The sequence below is a fragment of the Filicampus tigris genome, chromosome 11 (assembly GCF_054856515.1).
Source record: "Filicampus tigris isolate MCC_2025a chromosome 11, RoL_Ftig_1.0, whole genome shotgun sequence".
Taxonomy (NCBI): Eukaryota; Metazoa; Chordata; class Actinopteri; order Syngnathiformes; family Syngnathidae; genus Filicampus; species Filicampus tigris.
The window spans coordinates 13611220-13635242 of NC_141227.1; the positions used below are offsets into that span (position 1 = coordinate 13611220).

A 24023-nucleotide genomic window follows, 5' to 3' on the forward strand; every position below is an offset into this window, starting at 1 on the left:
GGCTTTTAATCTATGGGATGGGATTTCAAAGTTTAGTTTTAAAGTGTGTTATGGTCCCAAAGTAGGGTTTCTAAATCAGGGTTAGTTTTTAAAATCAGTGTTTCAAAATATGGTGAGGTTTTCAAGGTAAGATTTTAAACCACGGTTAGGGTTTTAAAGTAGGGTTTTAAATTAGAGCTAGGGTTCCAAAGAAGGGTTTCAATGCAGGCTTAGGGGGGTTAGGGTTATGTGAATATGTTCCCAGCAGGCCCACTAGTTGAACATGGCATTCTGATTAATTTTGCATTTGTGGAATATAAATTAAGCAGCAAAATGCACAGATTTTTAGCCATCCCTGGAGGCGGCTATTTTGTCCTCTGTCAACTGAAAATGACATCACAACTACTCACAACAACCAATTACGGCTGACCTGTTTTCTGAATGTGAGTCGTGATTGGTCGTTGTGAGCTGTTGCGATGTCATTTTCAGTCGACAGAAGACAAAATGGCCACCCCAGAGATGGCTAAAACGAGTGGATTAACACTTATTCCACAAACGCATCCATTTGGGGCGTCCATTTTGTCACTTCTGTTGACTGAAAATGACATCACAGTTGCTCAGGGTGCAGGTAACGACCAACTAGTGGGCCTGCTGGGAACATTTTCTTAAAAAAAAATGTTTGGGTTGATTTCCCCTATATAGATGGATGTTGGCAGCTTCGCTTCACACCCCTTTTGCATGTTCTGCCCGTGCTTGTGTGCGTTCTTTACGGGTACTCTGGTTTCCGTCCACAGTCCAAAAGAATATTATGTTTAGGTCTAAATTGCCTGGAAGTGAGAATGGTTGTCTCTATGTATCAGTGTTAGGAATGACAGATGAATGATCAGTCCAAGGTGTACCGCAGCTCTCACCCTAACACAGCTGGGACAGGCTCCAGCTTCCCTGTGACCTTGAACAGAATAAATTGTATTTCAAGAAAAATAAAACGGTTGGATATTGGAAAGCTTTGTTTCCAGCACAACAGCTGCCACCCATCACGCAGTCACGGCAATGGAGAGAAAAGTTCAATCTAATCAGAAGGTCTGTTTTGCCTCAGTGATCCACATCACTGTAATAAGTCACATTTGTTCTTGTTTGAAAAAGCTGATAACTGAACATGTTTTAATGTTTTTGTAGAAATCTTTGACATCTTTGACTTTATACATCTTGCGTTACATGTACATTCACTCATTCATGCATTGAACACCAATTTTTTTAAAAACGTTTTCATGCACCGGGCCCTTACATCTTTCAGACAGCAAAAGATGAACAAAATGAAGAAAAAGACCGAAAAGTTAAAAATCAATCCTCTAAGGGCTCTTCTTGTCTGATAGGAGTTTAAATAGGCACAAAAATTTGATCTTTATGGAAACTCTTGTGTCGCAACATTGCCATTACTTTTTGGAAGTGGCTGGAATCTGGTTTTGTCCCGTCTCTTGTTTCTTCTCACCACCCTACGACAAAAAGCAAGGTCAATCAAAACCCGTACTTCCTCATTGAGTTGCATTCACCTATTTACCTGCAAAAAAGACCAGGCCTCTATTAGGGACATATTCAGTGGTGTCTTGAGATATGAGTGGCCCTATTTAAGAGATTTTGCTTTGACGTGAATGTGAACTTAACACAGGACACTTTACAATAAGTAGCACTTTGGCATATGGTGAAGAATTAATTGAAAATAAAGAGGCTGGAGGCACTTTAATGTCACTCCCAGTCAAGCGCAATTGTTTGTCATTTTTTCCAAAATTCCTATGTTCATAATTCAAAGGCATGTACAGGTCTCAGCAGGCATGCATTCATTCTCCATTTGTTTGTTCAGGTGAGGAGGTCATAAACCAGACTATGGGTGGTGATTTGGCTGATGGGGTGAAGATATCTAAATTACACTGATCTTTCAAGATTGAAATTATGTAGAATGTCAAACTATGCTATTTTGAAGAAGAGCTCTCCATCTTGTTTGTATTACAAGCCTTCGTGACGTCTCTCAATTCCTGTTCTAAAGACACAAAATTAGTAGTCTGATCTCATTTCTTTGGCCTGCCCTTTTCTTGACAAAACACCTAAAGGCTTGGATCCAGGAGCCTGTGTCTGTGTTGGACCATGTTGCATGTCGTTGTAGTTGTTGGTCACTAGAGGGCATAGATGCATTGCGGGCTGCGTTCTAACCAATCAACTACCGTGCCACCCTGGATTGCAACAAAAAGTGCGAATGAAGTGTGTTGCTATTGGTACACCAGTTAGTAGTAACTAGGAGGTTCTTGAAACTCGTTTTTACAGCTAAAAGTTCTCTGATAACATAAACTATAGCATCCAACTGGGACTTGACAGTAATTTATCTTATTTTGCACGTAAATGAACTAATTTTAGGATCTAAAAACTAAGTAAGAAATAAAAGACAAATAATCTTAAAACAACATAAATAATCTACAAATTCTGCTCTTGCATTATATAATATTCTCAAAACAAGATCAAAAAGACATTTTGGCTTGATATAAGATTCTAAGTCTAAGGTTAAATAGCTGATTTTTACAGTGTGAGGGAAAGGTGGCATTTCGGGAGTTATATGGGCTTTGGTGGGCGAGATTGTTGGAGAGCTCACAAACATTTTGACTTTTTTTCTCTTGTTCTTAATTTGAATGAGGAGAGTTTTTAGTCTGAGAAACCAAGCTTTTGCTCTTTGCTGGTCATTCCAGTCAGAATAGTAATGCATGACTTTGGTTTCTTTTCTGTAGTAAATTGAGTAGAGTCAACCTGTGAGTTAGGCCCTGCCTTCTTAGGCGTCTTTAAGAAGGCAGGGCCTGTGAAGCAATTGCAGCCAAGCAGGGCGGAGCCAGAACGTGACAAATGGGTGGGTCTGGAAAAATCAGGGTAGGCCTGAATGCTCTCACTGAGCACAATACTCCTGTCCCAACACATCGTGTATTTAAATCAAATTACAAACTGAATATGAAGTTCAGATCTTCCTTAGACAACCACAATTAAGCCATTCTTAATATTGACTAAAATTTAAAAAAAAAAAAACACAGTGAAATACAAATTCAAAAATTATTTAATAAGAATCTACTAAAATTTTCGTTTGAATCAGGTGTGTTGCAGGAGGAAACCTCTGAGACATGCAGGAGGGTGGCCCCCGAGGACCGGAGTTTGTCACCCCTGCAAAATGTTTCAGCAACATGTAGGCAGACAATAGAAGTCATATACTCTTTATCCTCTACATAGAACAACTAATATTAGTGTCATATTGATGAGATCAGAGAGAAGTTGCGATATTATTCTGGATCCAAGGTGCGTTCTACGAAGGACACACCCCACTTCTATATGGACTGTCTAGAACTCAGTGGAATTGATCTTTATATATATATTTATATTTCTTTTTATATTTATTCATTTTGGTCTGTCTTAAACTGCCCCCAGGTGGCCAAGGTGGGCACACCAGAAGATACTGCTTAAATTTTTTCATTCTATGTAATTGTTATTACGGTATGTTTCTCGAAAGTCCAATATTATGGAGTGCTAGTTTTCCTCATTAAAATACACCATACAACAAGGCTAGAACACATTAATTGCGTGTGACATCAGTGGAGACTTGAACAAATCTCGTGAAACTTCATTCAGCTCAGTGAGTGTTTGAAAGAAATCGGTAATTCTATAAATTTTGATGAAACACCAAAAGGTCACAATTTCACTCCAATATGCAATATCACCTTCTTTTTTCCTCGCCAGAAAGGTGAGTCGTTGAGTAAATGTTGTCAGCCTTTTTTATACAATGGCTTACACATGGAAGGGCATTAGGAATGTCAAAATGGTACCTAAAACGATGACCATTTTGCCCTACGTCCCTGCGGGAACCCAGAGAAGGTTGTTCTGACTTCAACACTTTTAGCAAATGTCCTATCCTCAGATACTTTTGTTATGTAAATTGGACCATGCATTATGGATCATATGATCGAGCATTTGAACCTGGGACAAATTAATGCACTTTGTTATTCCACATATTATTTGGAACAATGGAAGACAGCCAATTGATTGTTTGACTTTGTAGGTTCTATTGAAACAATAACAATATTGGACTCACCGCATTTTACATAAAATAACCACTGGCACTAACACAATTCCCACCAGCAATATAGCTGCGCAGCTGTAGAGTAGATAACCTGATGAGACAGATAGCACACACAGCAATTATACTCAGAACAAAAAAAAAAATCTCCCAAAAAACGAAACTAACAAAACTTCTTTTTTTTTTATAGCAAAGTGCAATGTTAAATGTTTGTTGGGACATTTACCAGATAGCCCGCTCTGACCTTCATCTGATTCACTGATTGGAGGAGGATTAGAAGGACCATTATCCCTCATCCAGTGGGTCTCTTAAAATAGAAATGAAAAATCTTGGAATATTGCCCATATTTTATAAGTGTTGGCTGTGATTTACAGACCCCTTACTCACTAAAGTGTGATCTGTTGTGAAGCACATCATGAATCATGCTGCATGCGTAGAGATCAGCACCATGGACTTGTTCGCACGTGCACGGATGGTGCAGTGTAGTGCCCAGAGTGGCCACAAAGGCCTTTCTGCATTCCAGCTCTCCACCAAGGATGAGCGCTGGATTCATGAGGCGCAAACATTCAGTTTGAAGAGTAACGTCACTGCAAGATAATTCCTCAGAGCTCCAGCACTTGGCTTGGAAACGTGTGAGCAATTCTCTGCACAAAACATAAGCATGCACAATCATTATTTTATTTATTTCGACTGTCTGGCATGTACTACCCACATTGTCATGACTATCACATCTAACAGCAGCACGGCTCCTCTTGACCGGGGCAGGGAGGATTTTTTACTCTGACTTACTGTTTTTCAAACGGGTAATTCATCCTCAGATTCGTCAGTATTTTGAAGCAGATGTAATGCCTTCTCTACTTTATAAGATTTTTGGTCTTGATCATGGTGACCAGCAGCGTTTCTCTATGCAGCTGCTGGTTGCTATGGACATGCGGTAGATTAAGTAGGGCCGTCAAATTGACTGTCATGCTGTAGTCAAAGGAGTAATGACTCACAACTATTTTAATCTTGTTTAATACCATAAAATTACACCACGGGAATGAAATATATCCAGAATTAGGCAAAGTCCAGAGGCCAGGAGCATCGTATATAGTCTATATGTTTGAGAGACGACAGTACGTCAGAGACGGACAAACCGTGCTTAATATCAAAAACTGATTTTAGGTCTTTGTATTTCAAGCGAATTTCAAGGCATTTCCATTAAACCTGCCCACGGCTCTCTTAGTTTCTTTTGTTTACCCGGAAATTGACCCGTAAGTACATAAACACGCATTTAAAAAAATGCGTTCCCTCGCAAACACAAAAACAACGCAATGTTGTTGTTTTTTTTTACTTCCATGTCACCTTAGGGGCTCCGTACGATGCACCTCGCATACCTGCAATGCTTCTCTTCTAAACAGCGTCTCACAGCTTCCTGACAGATCCACGGTTCGTCTCCACACGCGCTGCCATGTATTGCCGCTTTCATCCGTAGGCAGCTTGCATCCCAAGGATCACATTCGCACATGACCAGCCTCTCAGCTAAGTTGTGCGGCACGGTACTGTAGAAATGTTGAGTTTCTTGGCCACAGCTGTCGTGGTCACACTGGACCTCCATGCACGTCTGGAGGACAGGTGCCAAATGTTTGTTGCACACGGCGTCACTCACACAAAATCGCATCTGTTGCGTACATGATCCAGCAGCATCCCCTACAAAAAGAAAGACGTGCATAAATGACATGAATGCCACATCGCTTGTGTGAAATCAAAACATAATTACCAAATTCTGTGGAAGTGCTTGACTGCCAGTCAGTCAGTGTGCTTCTCTTGTGTGGAGCTACACCACAGATAACAGTGAGACTGATTAGTCCCATCAAATTCTATGAAAGCCTGTTATTCCGGGAGCTAATTTGTGCCACAAAAGCCTTTATTCACACGTATGATTGCCTTTGGTAAACAGCAATACTGAATGTGGCGAATACTGCACCTGGCTTCGACTCGCATTGTGCCAGCAGCTCTTGTGTGTCCCCATCTTCCTCCCAGGCGCACACACACCCTTCCGGCTCAGCAAACAGGTCAAATGCAGCCTGGATTGTCAGGTTACACACCTCTGTGCCTTTTATTTGGCATCCTTAAGATGGGAAAACCAGGACAGCAGAAGGATGGAAAAACTGTTTTTTTTTACATGTGAGCAAATGCTTGTGTGCAACAGGTGGTTCTTATGTGCCCGCTATTCTTGAAGACACAGGAGAGTGATGGTGAAGTCACAGGATATTGTCTATCTATTGAGTTATATAGACTTTGCTCCAGGCTAGAGCCCAAGCGATTCAAGCTAAAAAGCAATTCAATGAAAGGTCCTCAAGAGCTGAGGTTACTGAGAAAATGTCATTATTTCTGCAATAATGCAACAAGGAAACTTCAAATACATCTCTAAAACAATAGGAAAGCATATATTTACCCTCACAGATGCTGGTGAAAAGTGCATTTTGCATTTTGCATAAATGTGAAATGCATGTCGCACAGTTGGAGTGTGAAGTGCTGCTGGAAAGGCTGCAAATGTATGAAACTAGAAATCCTAAAATACAAAAAAAAGAAGAAAATTTGCCATGACAACATGATTCATTCACTGGCTAAACTCTGAGTGGAGATGATTTATTGATTATTATTTTTGATAGACGTGCATGTACATATTGGATTATGAACATGGAACGTTTTGGCAAAACGTAAAAAAAAAAAAAAAAGGGGGATTTTAATTCATATCACTAAGCAACCACCCGTTACGACCATCTAGTGCTTTGTGTCATTTCCAGCTCTCATCTCAACTTGTTGAATCTCACACTCAACATCAACACTCTATTTTTTTTAACATGGAGTTATAAAAGTATAATAAGAGATCAGCCACTATTATGGTTAAGAAAACAAACCTCTCTTTGGCATGTTTTTTTATTTGCAGGGGGTAAAATATATATATTAAAAAAATCCAAATACATTACTTCTTACAAAAGAGTATTGCTTACATCTTCCCGTCTTTCTCTTGCCATTCCCAGATGGAATACCAATGCAAGAAATCACATTTTTACACATTTTCTAAGAATATGAATAACTTTGGGGCGGTGCTGAAAGCAATGCAATTATTAGTCCTGTAGTAAAAAGCACACTCTGTAATTTCTCCACATTATCTGAATGCTGAACTCAATAGCTGCTCCAATAATAAAGTTGAATGAGAGAGACTCACCAAGGACAGCAGCCTGCACATGGTTTCTCGGCATGGTGGCAGCTCTAAGGGCAAGCACAGCACTGCTTTAAGCTGCTGTTGCTGTCTATTCTGAAAGCTAGGATACACGCCCACATTGAGCCCAAACACATTTACAGAGTGGCTGCACCTTTCCCAGTCTGAAGAAAAATATAATCCCTTCCCCCTCAAGTTCATGATATGGCATTAAGCATACATCCTATTAAAACCCCATTTCTAGTTAAAAATGAAATTAATCATTCTTTCATGGTCTCTTTTAGCTGGCTTAGCTTGTACGAAATTATATTTTTAAATTGCTGTTATCATTGTTTTAGTTTTGATTTTGGCCCAAATCTCCAATCCCAAAATAAATCATAAACCTTCTATATCCTAAGGTGTAAATTTATAGTTAAGACATGCCCCTTAAACGAGACGCTTCTGTGTTGGTAGCATTCGTAATAGAGTCTTAATATAACATAAAATGTTAGAAATGGGATGTTTTATTTTTTGGAACATATAATAAATTAAAAATTAAAAAGAGGAGATGAACCTTCCTGTCAATTAAAAACATTGCCAATTCCTATTCTGGATCCTCTCAGATGCCTGTGGGCCCTCCACCTGTGAAAGGCAGCTCCTATCCCAAGGTGGCTATTCTGTGATAGCAAAACTCAGGAAACAAGTCAGCACGAGGCTGCAGGGGCGCACCCGCAGCTGCACAGCAAATGAGTGACACCTCATCGATCACACCTTTGGTCTCTGATTGGTTGTTTTTCCTTGGCCGTTGTGGTTTCGTAAAAATCCCGTTAGAGGTACAAAACGGATTGAATATTATCTCCTTTGATACTAATTCCCAAGAAGTATTTTGCCGACTTAATCCTGCTCAGGATATAGAAATTTTTTCTCAAATGTACACTTTTTTGTTGATGATAGACAACAGGTTTGGTCAGTGCAGCAATTCCCTTCACAGACATTCAATATTACAGTAATTGTAGTATATTGTGTTATTCTGCTTGTGTTCTGGTTTTTTTTTTTGTTTTGTTTTTTTACATTGATGGGTGCTCACTTTTCTCTGTCTGTCCCCTCACAGACTTTGTTCTGTTCGACAGTGTTACCAATAAATAACTTTTATATTTATAAATATTTCTCCACTCTTGCACAGAAAAGCTGTTCCACCATAAAAAAGGCATTCCGAAGGACCAAGCAGCTGAATAGCACTGCGGTAAATAAACAAACAGAAAATAACCTATCCACTGATCAGGATACAATGTACATGCAAAGTTATCCTCTCTCAAAGTCACACACCACTGATCGTAGTTCTGAAGAACTGAGTAAGGTATCAGTCAGATCAAAGGGATGCATTTATTCAGCCACTTTTCAAGTAAAAAATAATAAATTGATTACATATACACCAAAGGATACATACATTTTGATGCAACAACATCTTTACATACCATGTGCATAAGCATAAATAAATACAGAAATAAATAAACAAATAGATAAATAAATAAACATCTAACCCATTAATTGCTATGACGTCACTCTAATGTTCTGTCTAATATCTGATCTGTGACTATGAAAAGTGCCAACGCCGTGTTTGACCATTTTTTTTTCCCAGGAGCAGGAGGTACTTTAGCGAATCACAAATGACCAAAAAGAAGTCACTTTTCACTGTTTCCCGAGAGACCGTTGTTGTAGTGTGATGATTTGGACCCAAAGGTTTTATTCATCTTACAGCTTCAATAGCAGGAATCCACTGCTGAATTAGTGGAATACCGTACAACAAACTAAGACCCCAGTGGATAAAAGAGTACCCTTGGTGAGATGTGCTTTTAGATAAGCTGTGCTGTGCTAGATGAAGAAGTCCTTACATTCTTGCCTTGTATACTTACTGTACTAATATCAGTGGTGGGTTGTGAGTTTCCCTTCAGTGTAAATTACCTACTTAATCCAAATGCTATACAGTATAACTGTGTGTGGCATCAGAGAAGAGGCGGGGGCCTTTCATATATTTGAGGATGAATACAATTATTATTAATGAAGCGAGAACCACAGTTACCGTTAGAATGCATCACCTCCAAACATCTCCAAATATCTACATTACAATATACCAGTTCACAATCAGTATTTATCCAAAAACATTAACTGAACCAATCAAAGGATGGAAAAATGCAGCGGTCAATCTGAGCCTTCGCAAAGGTGCAGAATCTAAAATGGGATTGGTTAAAAAAAGAAACAGCCATTCAGCAGTCTGTGTGTGTGCGTGGGAGCGTGTGTGTGTTCGAGGCCAGCACTAGAGATTCTGACAGCGTTGTTCGGATTACGTTTACATGGCAACACATCAAAGTTTAAATGTAATCTGACACACACACACAAAACACAAACTACTGGAAGTGCTGATCCAAGACACACACTTTGAATTGAAGACAAAAGACTGTTTGAAATAAATGATTACCATTTCATGTAAGTTTGTAAATGTGGGTCCGTGTTTCTGATCATGTTTTCATGTTCAGCAGAGACCTTTAAGGTCCTGACTACATGGCACTGAGTAATAGAGAGGGACTGTAACCAAAGTAAAACTTAACCATTGGCAATTTTATTAGGTAGACCGGCACATCATATGAGATCTGAAAAGCTGACTAACAACTCTGTCAGGCAGGTGTAAATTGAACAACATGCTTATTAGTTTGCGTTGGTGTGACCAAATTATGATTGGAGCTTTTTCACAGCAAGCTACAATCACAATAATAACTATATTGTATTATGTGTACATCTTTTGCCGTGTAAATCAAAATTAAGAATTATTACCTTTGTAATGGCAGAATTTTCAATACAGATCTTGTGCTGGGTTTCACTAGATGGTGCAGGAGAACCCAATGTTGGGGCTGGTGATGTTAGAAGAATCTACTTTACACAATTTTTTAAAGACAATTATTTTATATATATTTATATATATTCCTAGTAATATTGCCACTTTACAGTTATCGTGACAAGAATATTATTGTGAGATGTTTTTCCACTTTTTTCTCAAAATATTTTGAGTTTATTAATGCTAATAATAAAAATAAAATATGTTCTCTCTAAAATGACACAGTTTTTCTCATATTACAACCTTATTCTGGTAATATTCACATTTATTTCCTCATAATATATTATCCTCGCAAAATTTCATATTTATTCTTGAAATAATATAACTTGATTCTCATAAAATTTGGATTTTTTTGCTCTCATTTAGATTTTATTTGAATTCTTGTTAAACTACAATGTATTTATTGTCATATTATGACATATATTCTCACAAAAATACACTTTCTAATATTGGGTATTTATTCTCATACTGTAATATTCCACTGTTTTTCCTTATATTCTAACAACTGCGTTCTCACATATATTTTTGGCATATATATTTTGGACTTAACTCTTGATAAATAATTTATTTTTCATATTACGTGAGGATAAGGGGCTTGGATAATGGATGGATTGATGATGTTTTGGTTGTGAATTTAACACTTCATTTTTTTTCTCGTAATAATCAAATGTTGTTCTTTTTTTTGCACGTGGCCCTAATGCTCCTTTATATTAGAGTGATAAAATCATATTTTAAAGAATTGCACAGATATTTGGCAACTCCTAATTGCAAGCAAGACAAGTATTCACAAAGTAAGACAACAGCAGGAGCTAATTCACTAAAAGTACAAAGCAATACAAATCATCTCTTTTTTTGGCACCATCAACAACAATGACATCATAACAGATTAGCAACAAAGTCAGCAAGTAACTTTGACGAAGTAAAAGTGTACAGATCTGACTTTAAACACCCTGTGTAAGCATATCAAACAAAAGACCGAAAAAAGGATGGAACATTCACTTCAACAAGGAAGAAGCTTAGACACAAAAGTTTAGACAAAACTTCACATTCATCGCCTGGGCTAGTAAATCCAATTTCTCTCTTTTTTTCTTCTTCTTTTTTTTTTAGCACGCAACTCACCCCAAACCAAAGAGCATGCCGGCGAGGTCCCCAAATTGGACTCCAACATTTTAGATACATCATTGGTCTTGATGAATGCAATGTTCCAATCAATTTGAAATTGCAGCTTCATCAAAGATGTTTGAGGCAACTCACATTCAACCACATAGGGACGCTATTCAGCGATTTGGTTCAGTGATTATTACTTTAACTATGTCGAAGAAAGATCCATATTGATTTGAAATACAAACCAAATGAAATCCAATGTGAATTGCTTTAATCGAGGTAGATTTGTCACAGGTCATATTGTCCACTCATTTTCTCCAGTTTTCATCACTGATAGCTTATATAATCTGTAAAGTGAACGTGTACTAGATTCTCAGGGCTTTATATTTGTGCCTAGCGCAAGTCTGGTTCAAATCATTTTCGCAGACGCGCGCACCTTGGTGCAGTTAGAAACGAGCAGTTGGTCTCGCAAGTGCCCACTTTACAGATCTGTGATCTTCCTATAGCCAACTTATATAGACACACATGTGCACTTGGACCTGCCATTGATTTTTTTCGCTATGTCAAGGACTACCAGTGCACCTCTTGCCCGTGGCATTTAACTCAACTTAACTCAACTTTAAAAACAACCACAGCTGCATACAAAGTACTATACATGAAATAAGAATAAAACATATAAAAATGCCACTAAGCATTTAAATATTAACATTCGAAGAAAATAAGAGGACCCATTTCAATTGGTAGCAAAACAAGTCCCCTGTGTTCACACCCACAAAGGCACAAGGCCTTTTTAAAATGCACCATGCTGCACGGGTCTGCGAAAATACCAGAGCTGGGCAGTCCGTCCCTGGGCCGGACCGGTCGGCCCATTTTTGGGGCGGTGGGGTGGGGGGTGACAAATTTTAAAACATGGCTGGACTAAGCACGGCCGGAAGTGGATTTTAGTCCGGCCCACTAATCGGCCCTCATTCGAGTGACGCGCTCGCGAGGCGGCCAAATTTAATCTTGGGAGGAAAATCAACCTGAGGCACATCATGCACTTCCCTACTTCCGGAAATATGTCGTAGCAAACCTGCTGTGTAGTGGTTTGCTGGTATGCTTTTATTTTGAAGGCAGGAAAGTGTGAAGGAGAGCAGTGTGGAAAATAGGTAACTTGTTGCTTGCAGACTTGTCGTCTGTTCGACCCAAATAATTATACAATATGACAAAACCAACCCCATGGCTCGCAATGGAAGTAAGTACACGCAGCTCGGTTGTTGTGTCTTTCACAACTTAATAACTTGGAGAAGTCTCGGAGCTCGGGGACCGACAATGTTTACGAATATGGTCGGGGGGTCGCGGCCGGAAGGGTGCCCAGGTCAAGGGTGGAGGGTCGCGGCCGGACGGGCAAAAAAGCGTCAAGTGCCCAGCTCTGGAAAATACCAAAACTTAGTCTAGCTTGCCCCTGCGCAGATTTAGACTGCACACTCGTAAAGAGAGCCCTCAGTCTGCTGATGACCTTACACTATTTGATCTGATATGTGTGACACATTGTCCATGTTGTTAACATGTGTGGACAGCGACTTTCGATTGTCTGTGCTCATTCTGGCACTTATTCTCTTGGGTCTCTCTTGGTCTTGACTGCGACAGAGGCAAGAAAAGGCTGCTTTGAACTCTTCACGGAACTTCCCTAGGCAAAAGAAGGAAAGTTAAATAAATGCACTCAGAGACATTTCAAACATGAATCTTTTAAACACTATTTGGTCAATGAATTCTTCTTCATGGCTATAATTGTCATCTTACTTGACACTGAATTAATGGTGATGACAGTGCAAGTTCAGTGGAAAGGACATCAAAACCTAATACTTATTTCCAAGAAAAAAATTGCACACCCATTTGAAAAGGATTCAGACCTTCATTCCTATATCTATTCATCTTTAGTAGAGTCGGTAATTGAATTTTACATGTAAAATTAAAATCAATCAATTAGTAATTGCTATGCATAAAAATACATTATAAAACAGTTAATTTTAAAGTAGTAAAAATAAAACAAACAGTGATACAGTTTACATATTTATTAAAATTAATATGGTTAAAATATTCCAGAAATTAAATAGAAATACGCCTAATAAATAAATAATAAGATTTAATGAATACAAAATAAATCCAAAATGAAACAATCAATAATATAACTAGATATAACTTTTAGCTGCCAGACTGTCCATCAGATCAGTGATCCCCAACCAGGTTGCTATGGCTCACTAGTGTGCCATGAGGGACCACAAGATGTCATAATAATTATCCAGTTTCACTTAATTTGTTTGAAAAAATATTATCTATCGATTACAAATATATATCTGTTCATCCATCTATGCAAGAAATGTATTTTGACAGGCAGAACACAAGAAAATGCTCTGTGTACAGTATATCTGTAGCCATTCATACAACAGAGTAAATCATGGACTTCTGTGAGTATATCAGGTTTGTGTTCGATTAAACTCACACTAAGTCAATGTTGAGTAAATTCGACCATCATGATGCAAGTAATAATAAGTTTGGGAAACACTGCACCAGAGGGCAGTAGGGAGCTAGTGCTGAAGTGGTCCAGGGGCGTGTGAACAAACTCACCGCTGAGGAAATTGTAGATGATGGGATTGAGTGCACTGTTGGCATATATGAGCCAGTGTGAGAAAGTAAACCAAGCATACACTGTCTCTCGGTCACTCGTGTTCTTGAAGGTCCCGAAGACTCTGCAGGCAAAGTGCAAATATATAAATAATATATAGAGATATATATCAATAATACCAGTAAAAGAATGAATATTTTTTGGATCATTTTAAATTATAATCACAAAGATGAGCTTAGTTTTATGCTATTTTTTTTTTCAACAGTTACGGAACATAACGGACTGATACCGTTTCATCACATTGAGTACGCTGATTGGCAAGTAGCAGAGGGCAAACACAAAAAGCACCACTATCAGCATTCTAGCCGTCTTGCGCCGCGCTCTGATCTGTTTGATCTCAGCACAGACTGTGCTGGTCTTGACCCGCACGGACTCTCCCGGCCCCGCAGCCGCCGCCGAGCACTGCATGGTCTTCCACTTCCTCTGCAACACGGACGTGCTTCCAGGAATCTGTCAAACGCAGATACGGTATAGCAGACTGTGCATACAGTACACTTGATGGCTCAGAGAAGTGTAGCAGTGCATTGACAAGTTTTTCAGGCAGAAGGCACCCACCTGTTGACACCACAGCTTGTGACAGATCTGGATGTATGCCAGCACCATGAGACACAAAGGTGCAAAGTATGTGACAATGAAGAAACAGCTGTGATAGACCTTTGGGTAGATTTCAGCTGAAAGGAGCACAGACAAAAAGCACATCACTAACTTGAATTTGGGAAATTGTCCAATCTCAAGAATTGACAGTTCTGAGTTCACTTGAGTCTGTTCTGGGTAGCTTTTGTTGTTGTTGTAAAATACAATAGGCAAATTCCACAAAAAAAGATTGGATTTTGAATTAAAAATCACATTTGATTGAAATTGAAATACATTTCTGTATATTCTTGCACAACTAAGTCTCACAAATGAGACTTGGTTAATACTGACTAATGACTGTTTGGACTGTTGAGCATGTTTGGAGGGATAGTTCCTGTTTGAATAAATCGGAGTATCGTAAGTAAGCCAGGCATGACAGTCTTTCTTGGACAAGAAAAAAAAGTTAGATAATATTACAACATAGTTTAGTGAACGTTGTGGGCCATGACTCACACGTGCAGGAATAAAAATGAAGCTCAGAGAAGTAAACTGTGTCCGCTACTTTTGCTATAAAGTTGTTAATCCTTTTTGTAAGAATATTTAATCATCTGTATATCATCAAGATCATGATGTAAAGTTCCTGTAAAGTAAAAATAAATGTGTTCTAAATGTGACACACAACAGAGAAGAGTGTTTTTCACAACCCTGGCAAATTTGACTGAACAAACAAATCGCAGAGAATATAAAATGAGGGCTCAAAATTAAGCATATTCGCTGTGGGCATGTGAATTCAGAAAACCACACTGCTGAACGATGAATGCTACTTTTTCTAGAAATGTATGCCTACACATCACTACATATTTGAGCCATGAAAATATATTGCCTCAAAACATCGGGTGGCTGTAATATATCGCACAGGGTCATTGCGGGGTTTTCCACGCGGTCGTGAGAGACGCTAGACACCAACTAGCTCACAAGCTAGCAAATACCACGGTTGTTAGGAGCACCTTGACAGTATTGTTGATCTCATTGCCCTCACTTCTCTTCTCCAGCTTCACAAACCCTTCTTCATCTGTTTAAGAGGAGTCGCTCGCTGTACCGTTTCTGAGTAGTCTCGTCTTTGACATGTCAAGAGTGAAATGAATCACTGTAGATGTAGATCAATATCTAAAACAGTATCTCTTGGTGGAGGTAAGTGGATGAAAATGTTTTTTGTTGTTTCAGTTTGAAAACGTCATTAATCTTCCTCAACCAAATGAATGGACCTTACTTAAGATTTGACACCTGCTACAATAAAAGGCACCATATTTGAGCGCTGCGGGAGTTAACTGATGAAACCATTTGCTAACCAAAACAACGGCAAGTGCAGAGGCACACAAACAGTCTCAGCTGAATAACTGCATGTTCCAGCATGCTGTAATTAAGCTCCCACTATAATATAAAAGATGACGTCATTAGCATTCCGGTAGAATCCATTTTTGCTTGGCATAAATTGTAATACAGCATGCCATTACATTCTTACAGTAATATTATTCCAAATGACCTAAAGATGGGTTCCAATATCAACTATGACCCTGAAAAGGAAAAGCAGGATGGAAGGATGGATCTATCACGCACCTTCCCAGTGTTCATCACACACAGTGAACAAACTGGTCTTGTTTGTGAGAGCCGGCAGCAGACTGCTGCTCTCCATCACGATGGCCTGAGGGATCATGATGATGCACGACACCACCCAGATGATAACAATGCTCTTGCAAGCCCTCTTGGCGGTGCTTTTGAACATCAGTGGGTGGCAGATGGCGTACCAGCGGTCTTGCGCAATGCAGCTCAGTGTCAGGACTGACACGGAGACGGAGATAGTCTAAAAAGTAAGCAAGGGAACATCAGTCAGTCAAACACAAACCAACTCACAACCTCGAGCTAAAATAATGTTGTGGCTGTATCCCATTGTGTGCGTGGTTAGCAGAGAGCATGTATGAGAAGTGAAGATGAATCTGAAGATGTCTAGATGAACTTTATACTTCCTGTTGCCATTACGGTCATTGGTGAGCACGAAACTTTCCCAGATGACTTTGGGCAAGAGGTGGGTTACACTAACGGCGACAAAGCGCGGCATCTAAAACTTTGCGTCAGCTGCCAATATCAGAGGGGTTGAGGAATAAACTGCTTCAATTTATTTTTGGAGAAACTCTTAAGCATTTAGGAACCTACCCGTTACGTCATCATTAGGAAGCCCTATATTTCCAGTGAGCTTTTTTCACGCTTCATTATGGACCCGAAGCAGATAGCCTGTACACTTCCCATGTCTGTCGGACTTTATTTCACACGCATTATGAAGCCAAACCCTGTTTAAAAAAAAAAAAAAAAAAAACTCAAATACACATACGACCCAATTTTGTGATTTTCTTTTCTCGGCTGTCTTCAATAACTGGATTTTTTTACACTAACATAACTAAAACACCACACACAAATTCAATCACTTGCCGCTGTAATCAGGATTGTTTATTGGCATGTTGATCGTATTATATAACATAAAACTAAAATGTTAGAAACAACAGGGTGAATCGAATTTATGTCTTCATATCCGTGGATGTAAGAGGAGGTATACTGTACATTCTAAATCCCTTCTCTTAACTGCTGCTCAGTGTTTTGGAGGAGGTTTTACAAAGATGATTTACATCTGTGAAGGGTTGTTTGGACAAGTCCTGTAGAAACCGCATGTTGAAAGATGCAACCATTCAAAACCAGAAAAGACCGAGCCGCTTTTTGTCAATGTGGGAGATTATGTGCAACGAGCCCATAAACCAGGCCAAGAAAGGCAAGGGGGTGCAAGTTGTTCACTGCTGGCTGGGTAGTTCCAAGTAATGGGGGGAAGGGGGTGTCGGGGGTTGTGCTCGTGTGGTGATGGGGGAGTTCGGTGTTGCTGTTTGCCCAGGGAGTCATACATGCCAGAACCGTCAGTGAGTAACCTAGATAAGACAAGCATATTGATATTTCATATCAATCTATCTAAAAATCATATATATTATATATCATTTCATAAAAGGATTTTTTTCTGTTTGGTTTTTGTTCTGCCACTGATGAATCCAAAATATTCCATATTTTCTTATTCAGGCAAGTTTAAGGAAATGACAAAGGAGAGACATTCACCAGGAACTTGTACTTTTCAGGGATGGGATGGAGTTGACGTGTTTGTGGGTTCAAAGGGATTATAGACATGAAAGAGAGTCGCCTGCTATTGATGTGGGAACAGTTTGGTTTGGAGAGTAAATGAGGCACAACTCGCCTTCGTCTCCTTGCCTCATTATTGACCGCATGTCCACAATGTAAGCTTTTGAACTGTTTTATAGGCTCCCGATAACTTCGAGCATATTCTACAGCAGTGATTACCAGCCACTGACGCCCTGCAAATTAGGGTGGCGTGAGAAATGTACCACAAGAAATTATTCAATTTCGCTTAATTGGTCCTAAAATTAACATTTATTTACAGCAAATAATATATCATTGCTAAACGTCCTTTGTTAGCAATATATATAGTGAAAGGCAGAACAATTAAATTAAATCTGACTATGTTTAGTCCGACTATTTTTTTTAAAGTTTCCTGTCTATCGTTTATTGTGTACAAAATGGGCATCCGTCATAGGCGGATAGGCGGACCGGTCCGTCACTGGAATGCACAGCCCTGCTGTTCATAAATCGGTCTGTGCCAAACTGCGAACTTTGCATTGACGGGACACAACTGTCAAAACTTTTTGTAAAAGAGAGTCAATGGGTAAAGAACAACGTGCCCTAAACTAGAAATGCGTCACTAATAAGACAACACATAAACCAGCAAATCCGAACTCAGCATTTACTATTGCGTCCAACTGAGCATTGTAATGACAGATAGGAATAATCTAGCAACGCTCAGATAAGCACTTTTACACCAGGCAATTCATAACTACAGGAAACAAAAAAGAAAAAAAGGTCCCCTGTAGTGGAAAATCCCACCTGGCCTGTATTAAAACAACTTATTTTTTTAGATCATTGACATCCTGAGTTGGTTTCCTACCTGCAAATAGGGCACGACTTTGCAAAGCGTCTGTCCAAAGAACCATGTCTCTGTGATGTCCACCACTAAACTTGCAGGAAGGCAGATGATGGTCACCAAGACATCAGCGAATGAGAGGTTCACTATGAAATAGTTGGTCACAGTGCGCATGTGGCGGTTTTTCCATACTGCAAAACAAACTGAAAGAGATAAAGTGCCCAATTATAGCATCCTCAAAGACAGGATATTTAGATATCAGATTGATGGGTTTGTCGACCTCTCAGAGGGTCAATGATGTTACACCACCATTACAAAATGTTATTTCTGCAGTAAATCAACATAATATATATATATATATATATATATATATATATATACGGCTGCCGTGATTGGTCATTATCTGAGCCCTGAGCAATTGTGATGTCATTTTCAGTCGACAGAAGTGACAAAATGACCGCCCCCTGAGATGGCTAAAAAGGGGTAGATTTTTCTGCTTAACTCATATTCCACAAACACAATACGGTATTAATTAGAATGCCGAGATTCAACTTGTGGGCCTGCTGGGGACATATGCTTGACAAAAATATGTTTGTTTTGATTTCCCCTTTAACTCATATTCCACAAACGTAATATTAATCAGAATGCCATGTTTCAACTAGTGGGCCTGCTGGGGACATATTACTTGAAAAAAATGTGTTTGTGTTGATTTCCTCTTTAAGGCAATGTATTGCTTCAAATGCCTTCTGTATCTTATTCTACATTATGATAGCTGTGGTGTCCATCTTTGATGAGAAAACCCAGAATGACCCAGAAACATGTGCCCTAGCATATCAGTTATTCCCTGGAATTGTATATTCCCTGGGGGGTAAAAAAGCAACGATCTTGATAGACCACATTAAATGTAATTCTTTGTCTGATGTAGCTGCAGCTGTGACCAACATTACCAGACACAGAAAGACCTTTTGGTTAGGGAGTTATGAAACACTTTGAAACACTTTGATTAGCTTCTCCAGAGAGATGTGAAGGGCACGATACTGAGTTGCTGCATGTTGAAAAGTCTCATCTTGCCGCCCAAGACAATAACTCACGAAAGTTTTCTAATATAATCTCGGGGCCTCATCATCAATCCAGTCAAGTACCAGTTCAGCCTGAATTACCTTCCTTGGGCACCACGTCATGCCACAGGGAGCTGTTCTCGTTACCGCCATCGCAAGTTTCCCTCCACTGTGAAGTCCCCGTAGGAGTTCTTGGGCATGCTCAACTCCTATAAAAGGTTCATTCCCCACGCTGCTCACATAATGCGGCCATTGTATGAAATCCTGTTGGGCAAATGGCCCAAGGAAGAAGTAGGCTGGTCCCTGGAGATGGACCAATCAAAGACATCTCAGACTATGTAGTAGGAGCAATGTGTAAGCAGTGGATGGACGAAGCCGGGCAACCACCAGGCACCAGCACGCAGCTCCGTGACAATGAGAGGAAGAACAGTACTTTTGAGAGGCAGCTAGCTCCCAGGCCTCTTCCTCGACAATTTAGATTCCTCTTGAAGGGACGCTAATTCACTGCCTTCATGGACCACAAGCCGCTGAGATTTGCCTTCGCCAGAACTCAGAGCCTTGATCTGGACGAAAAAGGCACTGGAAGTGAGGATTTCTATCCACGCAAGCCGGAATCCGTTACATGACTTGAAATATTTTCATTGACGATAGGGAAGGGTTGCTGGATGTGGACGGATCTTTCTCGAAGTACCTATATGGCTATCTATCCCTGCAGGATGGCCTTTCAACATGCGCATTAATCTATTATTGATTGGCGACATACATGCACTTAAATTACATTTTCGTCGACTTTGGTTGTGGATGACCAAAGGTTGAGTTACCACTGTACAGTTTGAGGGCATGTAATCCCTCTAATCCATTCCTCATAGTGTTCTGAATCATGGCTCTGAAGACAATAGTATGTTCTGAGGAGTTTCATGAAAGGAGAAAACATGGCCCGAAGTCAGCAATGCAAAAAGGAGAAGAAAAAAAAAAGCAGACCTTGCGAACCATAGTGACACTGATGTACAACACACTCTGCGCTCCAAAAAATTAATGAACTGCCACTCCTTTGTCAATTCTTGATGTTATTGTGTGTATACAGAAAGAGAGAGACAGACCACCCGACAGACAAACCTCTAATGGAAAACAAAGTGTAAGTGCAGCTCAACATTAACAGGGCTTTGTTGACAGAAAATGCATCCTTGATGACAAGAAAGGTTTGAATAGGAATGTGAAAGTCAGAGCAGAAAGACGACAATTTAAAAAACACATTTATTCTTTTATAAATGGTATAGACCAACACTTTGTTCCTTAAACCAAAGGGTGATGGTAATGTTCATGTAATCAACCTTCACCAATCACAGCATTCCCACCCACATAAGCGAATGAAATGAAACAGCCCAGTGCAACAACACCGCAAAAACTATCTCCACAATAATTCCGTTCATCCAAAATGCATGGCAATAAAAAACAAGGATTACACTTTGCTCTGCTGTAGTCTTGATACACATTTTTAAAATCAATAATTATTATTGGCTTTATTGTAGTTCATCTTGAGTTCTCATTCCAGTGTCATAAATCAGTGTCAGACCTGTGTATATATATGCGCGCGCGCACACGAACACTTATACCGCTGAGAAAAGAAAACGGGAACTCACCGAGCGAGTTGCCGATGAGTGAAACGAAGAAAACAAAGATGTAAGCCGCGATGAGAACCCACTCGTAATGCTTGGGGTGCAAATACTCCGTCCAGATGTAGCGCAGAAGTTCGTCGTCGTCCACCGAGGAGTGCGCGTCCAAATCGGTGCTGTTGGCCCCTTGTGCGGAAAAACACTCCTCACACGTTAAGTCCCCAGTGGCCCCTGACATGATGATTGTGTTTTCCTTTTTTCCTGGCTGGTTGGGTTGCGTTTTACGCGAGTCTAATCAGAGATTGACCTATGCTGCCAAGAGGTCTTTTCGACTGGAGGCTGGCCTGACCGCAGTATAGACTGCCAACAGGTACCGGTGGCCGACAGCTCACTAATGAGTGAAGCTGATGGAGTGAAGCTGATGGCTGAGCGCTCTCTCTCTCTCTCTCTCTCTCTCTCTCTCTCTCTCTCTCTCTCTCTCTCTCTCTCTCTCTCTCTCTCTCTCTCTCTCTCTCTCTCTCTCTCTCTCTCTCTCTCTCTCTCCTCTCTCTCTGTCCCCCCCCTCCTCTCTCTCGTTCTCTCGGGCCACAGGTGTGCCCCAGCAATAAACAGATAAGCCACCATCCGCCGGATTTAAAGACTCCAGGGGCAATACACAGTGGTGCCATGAGACAGTGACGTGCGGTGAGGTTCATGACTGGTAGGGCACGCGAGTCTTCCGAAGTCGGATATGAAATTATTTTCCCAAAATAGACGTTTAGCCTATAATTTAGTTCTTTTTTTTTCTTTTTAACCTTAATTAAATTATTTATTATTAAAACGTTGAATTATGCCAATTCCACACTGCTCAACAATGTAGAAAAATAAAGTAATGTCCGAGAGGTGGAAAGGTTGTTAGATCGAGTGAAGAGGTTGAAGCCTGAAATCGAGTGTGTTATGTTAAATGTCATAAGTGGTCACACCCCTCAGGTAGGAATTGAATGTGAAATTGTACAAGTGAAATTGTACAAGGAGCATTCGTTCAGAGCATTCCAGGCAGAGAGAAAGAAAAGTGATTAGGGCAGATTTTAATGGATGTTGGTAAAGGCAACAGGGGTAACAGAGAAATGATGGGCAGGTTGGGTATTCAGTCAAGGATCATAGAGAGGTAGTTAAGAAAATCACGGACCAGAATGAAAAATCGAAACATACTTTGTCCTGTTGGTATACCGGCAGAAGCATCTAGAAGAGCTGGCTGACTGGTGTATGGTGTCCCTTCACCATAACCTGCTTTTGGTCACTTTTATCTGCATCTGGGTTCCCCTCACATTCAGAGCCTAAACCGATGACTCCTTCTTGTGAGAGACTCCAACTCAGCACATAGATCATTTAGATCCTTTGCTGAATATATGGTGTGACATGGTATTTGTTTCTTGCATTTCAAAAATGTTTACGGGAGCAAAAGGATCCATTCTCAGTGTTGGCATTGATTTTGCCTGTGATTTTGCCCCCCCCCCCCCCCCCACACACACACACACTTGTTTTGAGCTTTCTATTCTGTAAAAGCAATGCACAATGTGAACTGTGGCTTGCACAATAAAAGCTATCAGAATACCTACAGTTAAAAATTGTAAACTTACATCAAGTTGAAAGGGTCACAAAATATCCAAATCCTTGATGTTCATCAGTCTGTAGAAAGAAAGACTGCTTATAAATGGAAAAAGTTTATCACTGTTGCTACTCACCCAAGGAGTGGCCATCTTTTATAGATAATTGCAAGAGCACAGAGCAGAATGCTCAATGTGCTTTCAAAAGAAATAAAGACCTAAAGTGTCAACTAAAGACCTCTGCCTCATACTCACATCTCTGTTGACGAATCTATGATATGTAAAAATGTAAACAGGGGATGTCATTTCAGAACACTAGCGGAAGCGACTGCTGCCAATAAAAACATTTCTGCAGGTTTTGAAGTTTGCAAAAGAATGCTTGTATAATACACAACACTTCTTGCACACTATTGTGTCAATAGATTATAACAAAATTAAATTGTTTAGAATCAACATGTAATGCTAGTATAGACAATTTCATAATTTTCATCACGTTCATCAAAAGTGCTCGTCCCTGCATCTGCGAAAAGTCCCTCAATGATTATGTGATGCTATGTCTTAATTTCCAATCCAATCTGTTTTCAAATTAATGAAATGTAAATTACAGCTGGCGTTCCGTCTCCTTAAGTATTTTAGCTCTTCTTTTCGACTGACTCATCACACATTCAACTTACAGCAGACAAGGCAGATGAAATCATCATTCAAACCACTTAACCCGTTTACTCAAATACTCTGCCTTGGTCAGTTCATATGGAAGATTTTGTTTATTAGTAGTTCCATGGGAAAAAAATACATCTTTGACTACCTGAAAATGTGTGTGACATCACAACTGTCAAGTACTTTGGAGAGAGCATCATGGTTTTGGGAATACTTTGCTGCCTCAGTGCCCAGGGCCATCATTGAAATTTATCAAGACATTTTGCAGAAGAACTTCTACCATATGTTTTCTTACTGAAACTTGACGACAACCAAAAGGAAAGAAGTCATTTAACAACGGAAAAGAAGAAAATAAGCCTTCTGGAGTGGCCCAGTCAAAGTCCTGACCGCAACCCGATTGAGATTCTGTGGCATGACCTCAATAGATTGATTACCACCAGACTTTTTTTAATTGAGGGATGATCCAAAATTCCTCCTGACCTTTGTGCTGCTGCTGCTGCTGCTTCTGATGATGATGATGATGATGATGATGATGATGATTATTATCATTATGCACTGATCTGAAACTTCCTATATATGGAACTG

General features: G+C 39.8%; 2 protein-coding genes across 3 annotated transcripts; both read right to left on the reverse strand.

The window, feature by feature from the left end:
• Nucleotides 1-1030: 1030 nt before the first annotated feature.
• gfral (GDNF family receptor alpha like) lies at nt 1031-7326 on the reverse strand. The gene is made up of 9 exons (XM_086045410.1): nt 7293-7326; nt 6516-6632; nt 6045-6188; nt 5838-5894; nt 5455-5767; nt 4466-4722; nt 4305-4385; nt 4094-4172; nt 1031-1472 (listed from the first exon to the last, which is right to left on the reverse strand). Exons 1-9 carry the CDS (start codon nt 7324-7326, stop codon nt 1382-1384), a joined length of 1173 nt encoding a protein of 390 aa, XP_085901536.1. The 3' UTR covers nt 1031-1381.
• Nucleotides 7327-8625: 1299 nt separating this feature from the next.
• On the reverse strand, nt 8626-21574 carry hcrtr2 (hypocretin (orexin) receptor 2). Of its 2 annotated transcripts, none has more exons than XM_086045069.1 (7): nt 21223-21574; nt 18549-18727; nt 16115-16358; nt 14480-14595; nt 14154-14374; nt 13867-13988; nt 8626-12928 (listed from the first exon to the last, which is right to left on the reverse strand). In XM_086045069.1, the coding sequence occupies exons 1-7, from the start codon at nt 21431-21433 to the stop codon at nt 12759-12761; spliced, it is 1263 nt and encodes a 420-aa protein (XP_085901195.1). In that variant the 5' UTR covers nt 21434-21574; the 3' UTR covers nt 8626-12758. The 2 variants fall into 2 exon arrangements, with proteins under 2 accessions (XP_085901195.1, XP_085901196.1); XM_086045070.1 differs by having other exon boundaries at nt 12779-12923.
• Between the last annotated feature and the right edge of the window lie 2449 nt (nt 21575-24023).

Excerpts from the sequence above, each read along its gene's own strand:
- hcrtr2 (XM_086045069.1), bottom strand. The coding sequence starts at position 21,433 with ATGTCAGGGGCCACTGGGGACTTAACGTGTGAGGAGTGTTTTTCCGCA. Across the intron at positions 16,359-18,548 it reads AAGTCGTGCCCTATTTGCAG|ACTATCTCCGTCTCCGTGTC; the intron begins GTAGGAAACCAA and ends CTTACTTTTTAG. Across the intron at positions 13,989-14,153 it reads GTACTCAATGTGATGAAACG|AGTCTTCGGGACCTTCAAGA; the intron begins GTATCAGTCCGT and ends CTTTGCCTGCAG.
- gfral (XM_086045410.1), bottom strand. The coding sequence starts at position 7,326 with ATGCCGAGAAACCATGTGCAGGCTGCTGTCCTTG. Across the intron at positions 6,189-6,515 it reads TTTCACCAGCATCTGTGAGG|GATGCCAAATAAAAGGCACA; the intron begins GTAAATATATGC and ends TCCCATCTTAAG. Across the intron at positions 5,895-6,044 it reads ACAATGCGAGTCGAAGCCAG|CTCCACACAAGAGAAGCACA; the intron begins GTGCAGTATTCG and ends TCTGTGGTGTAG.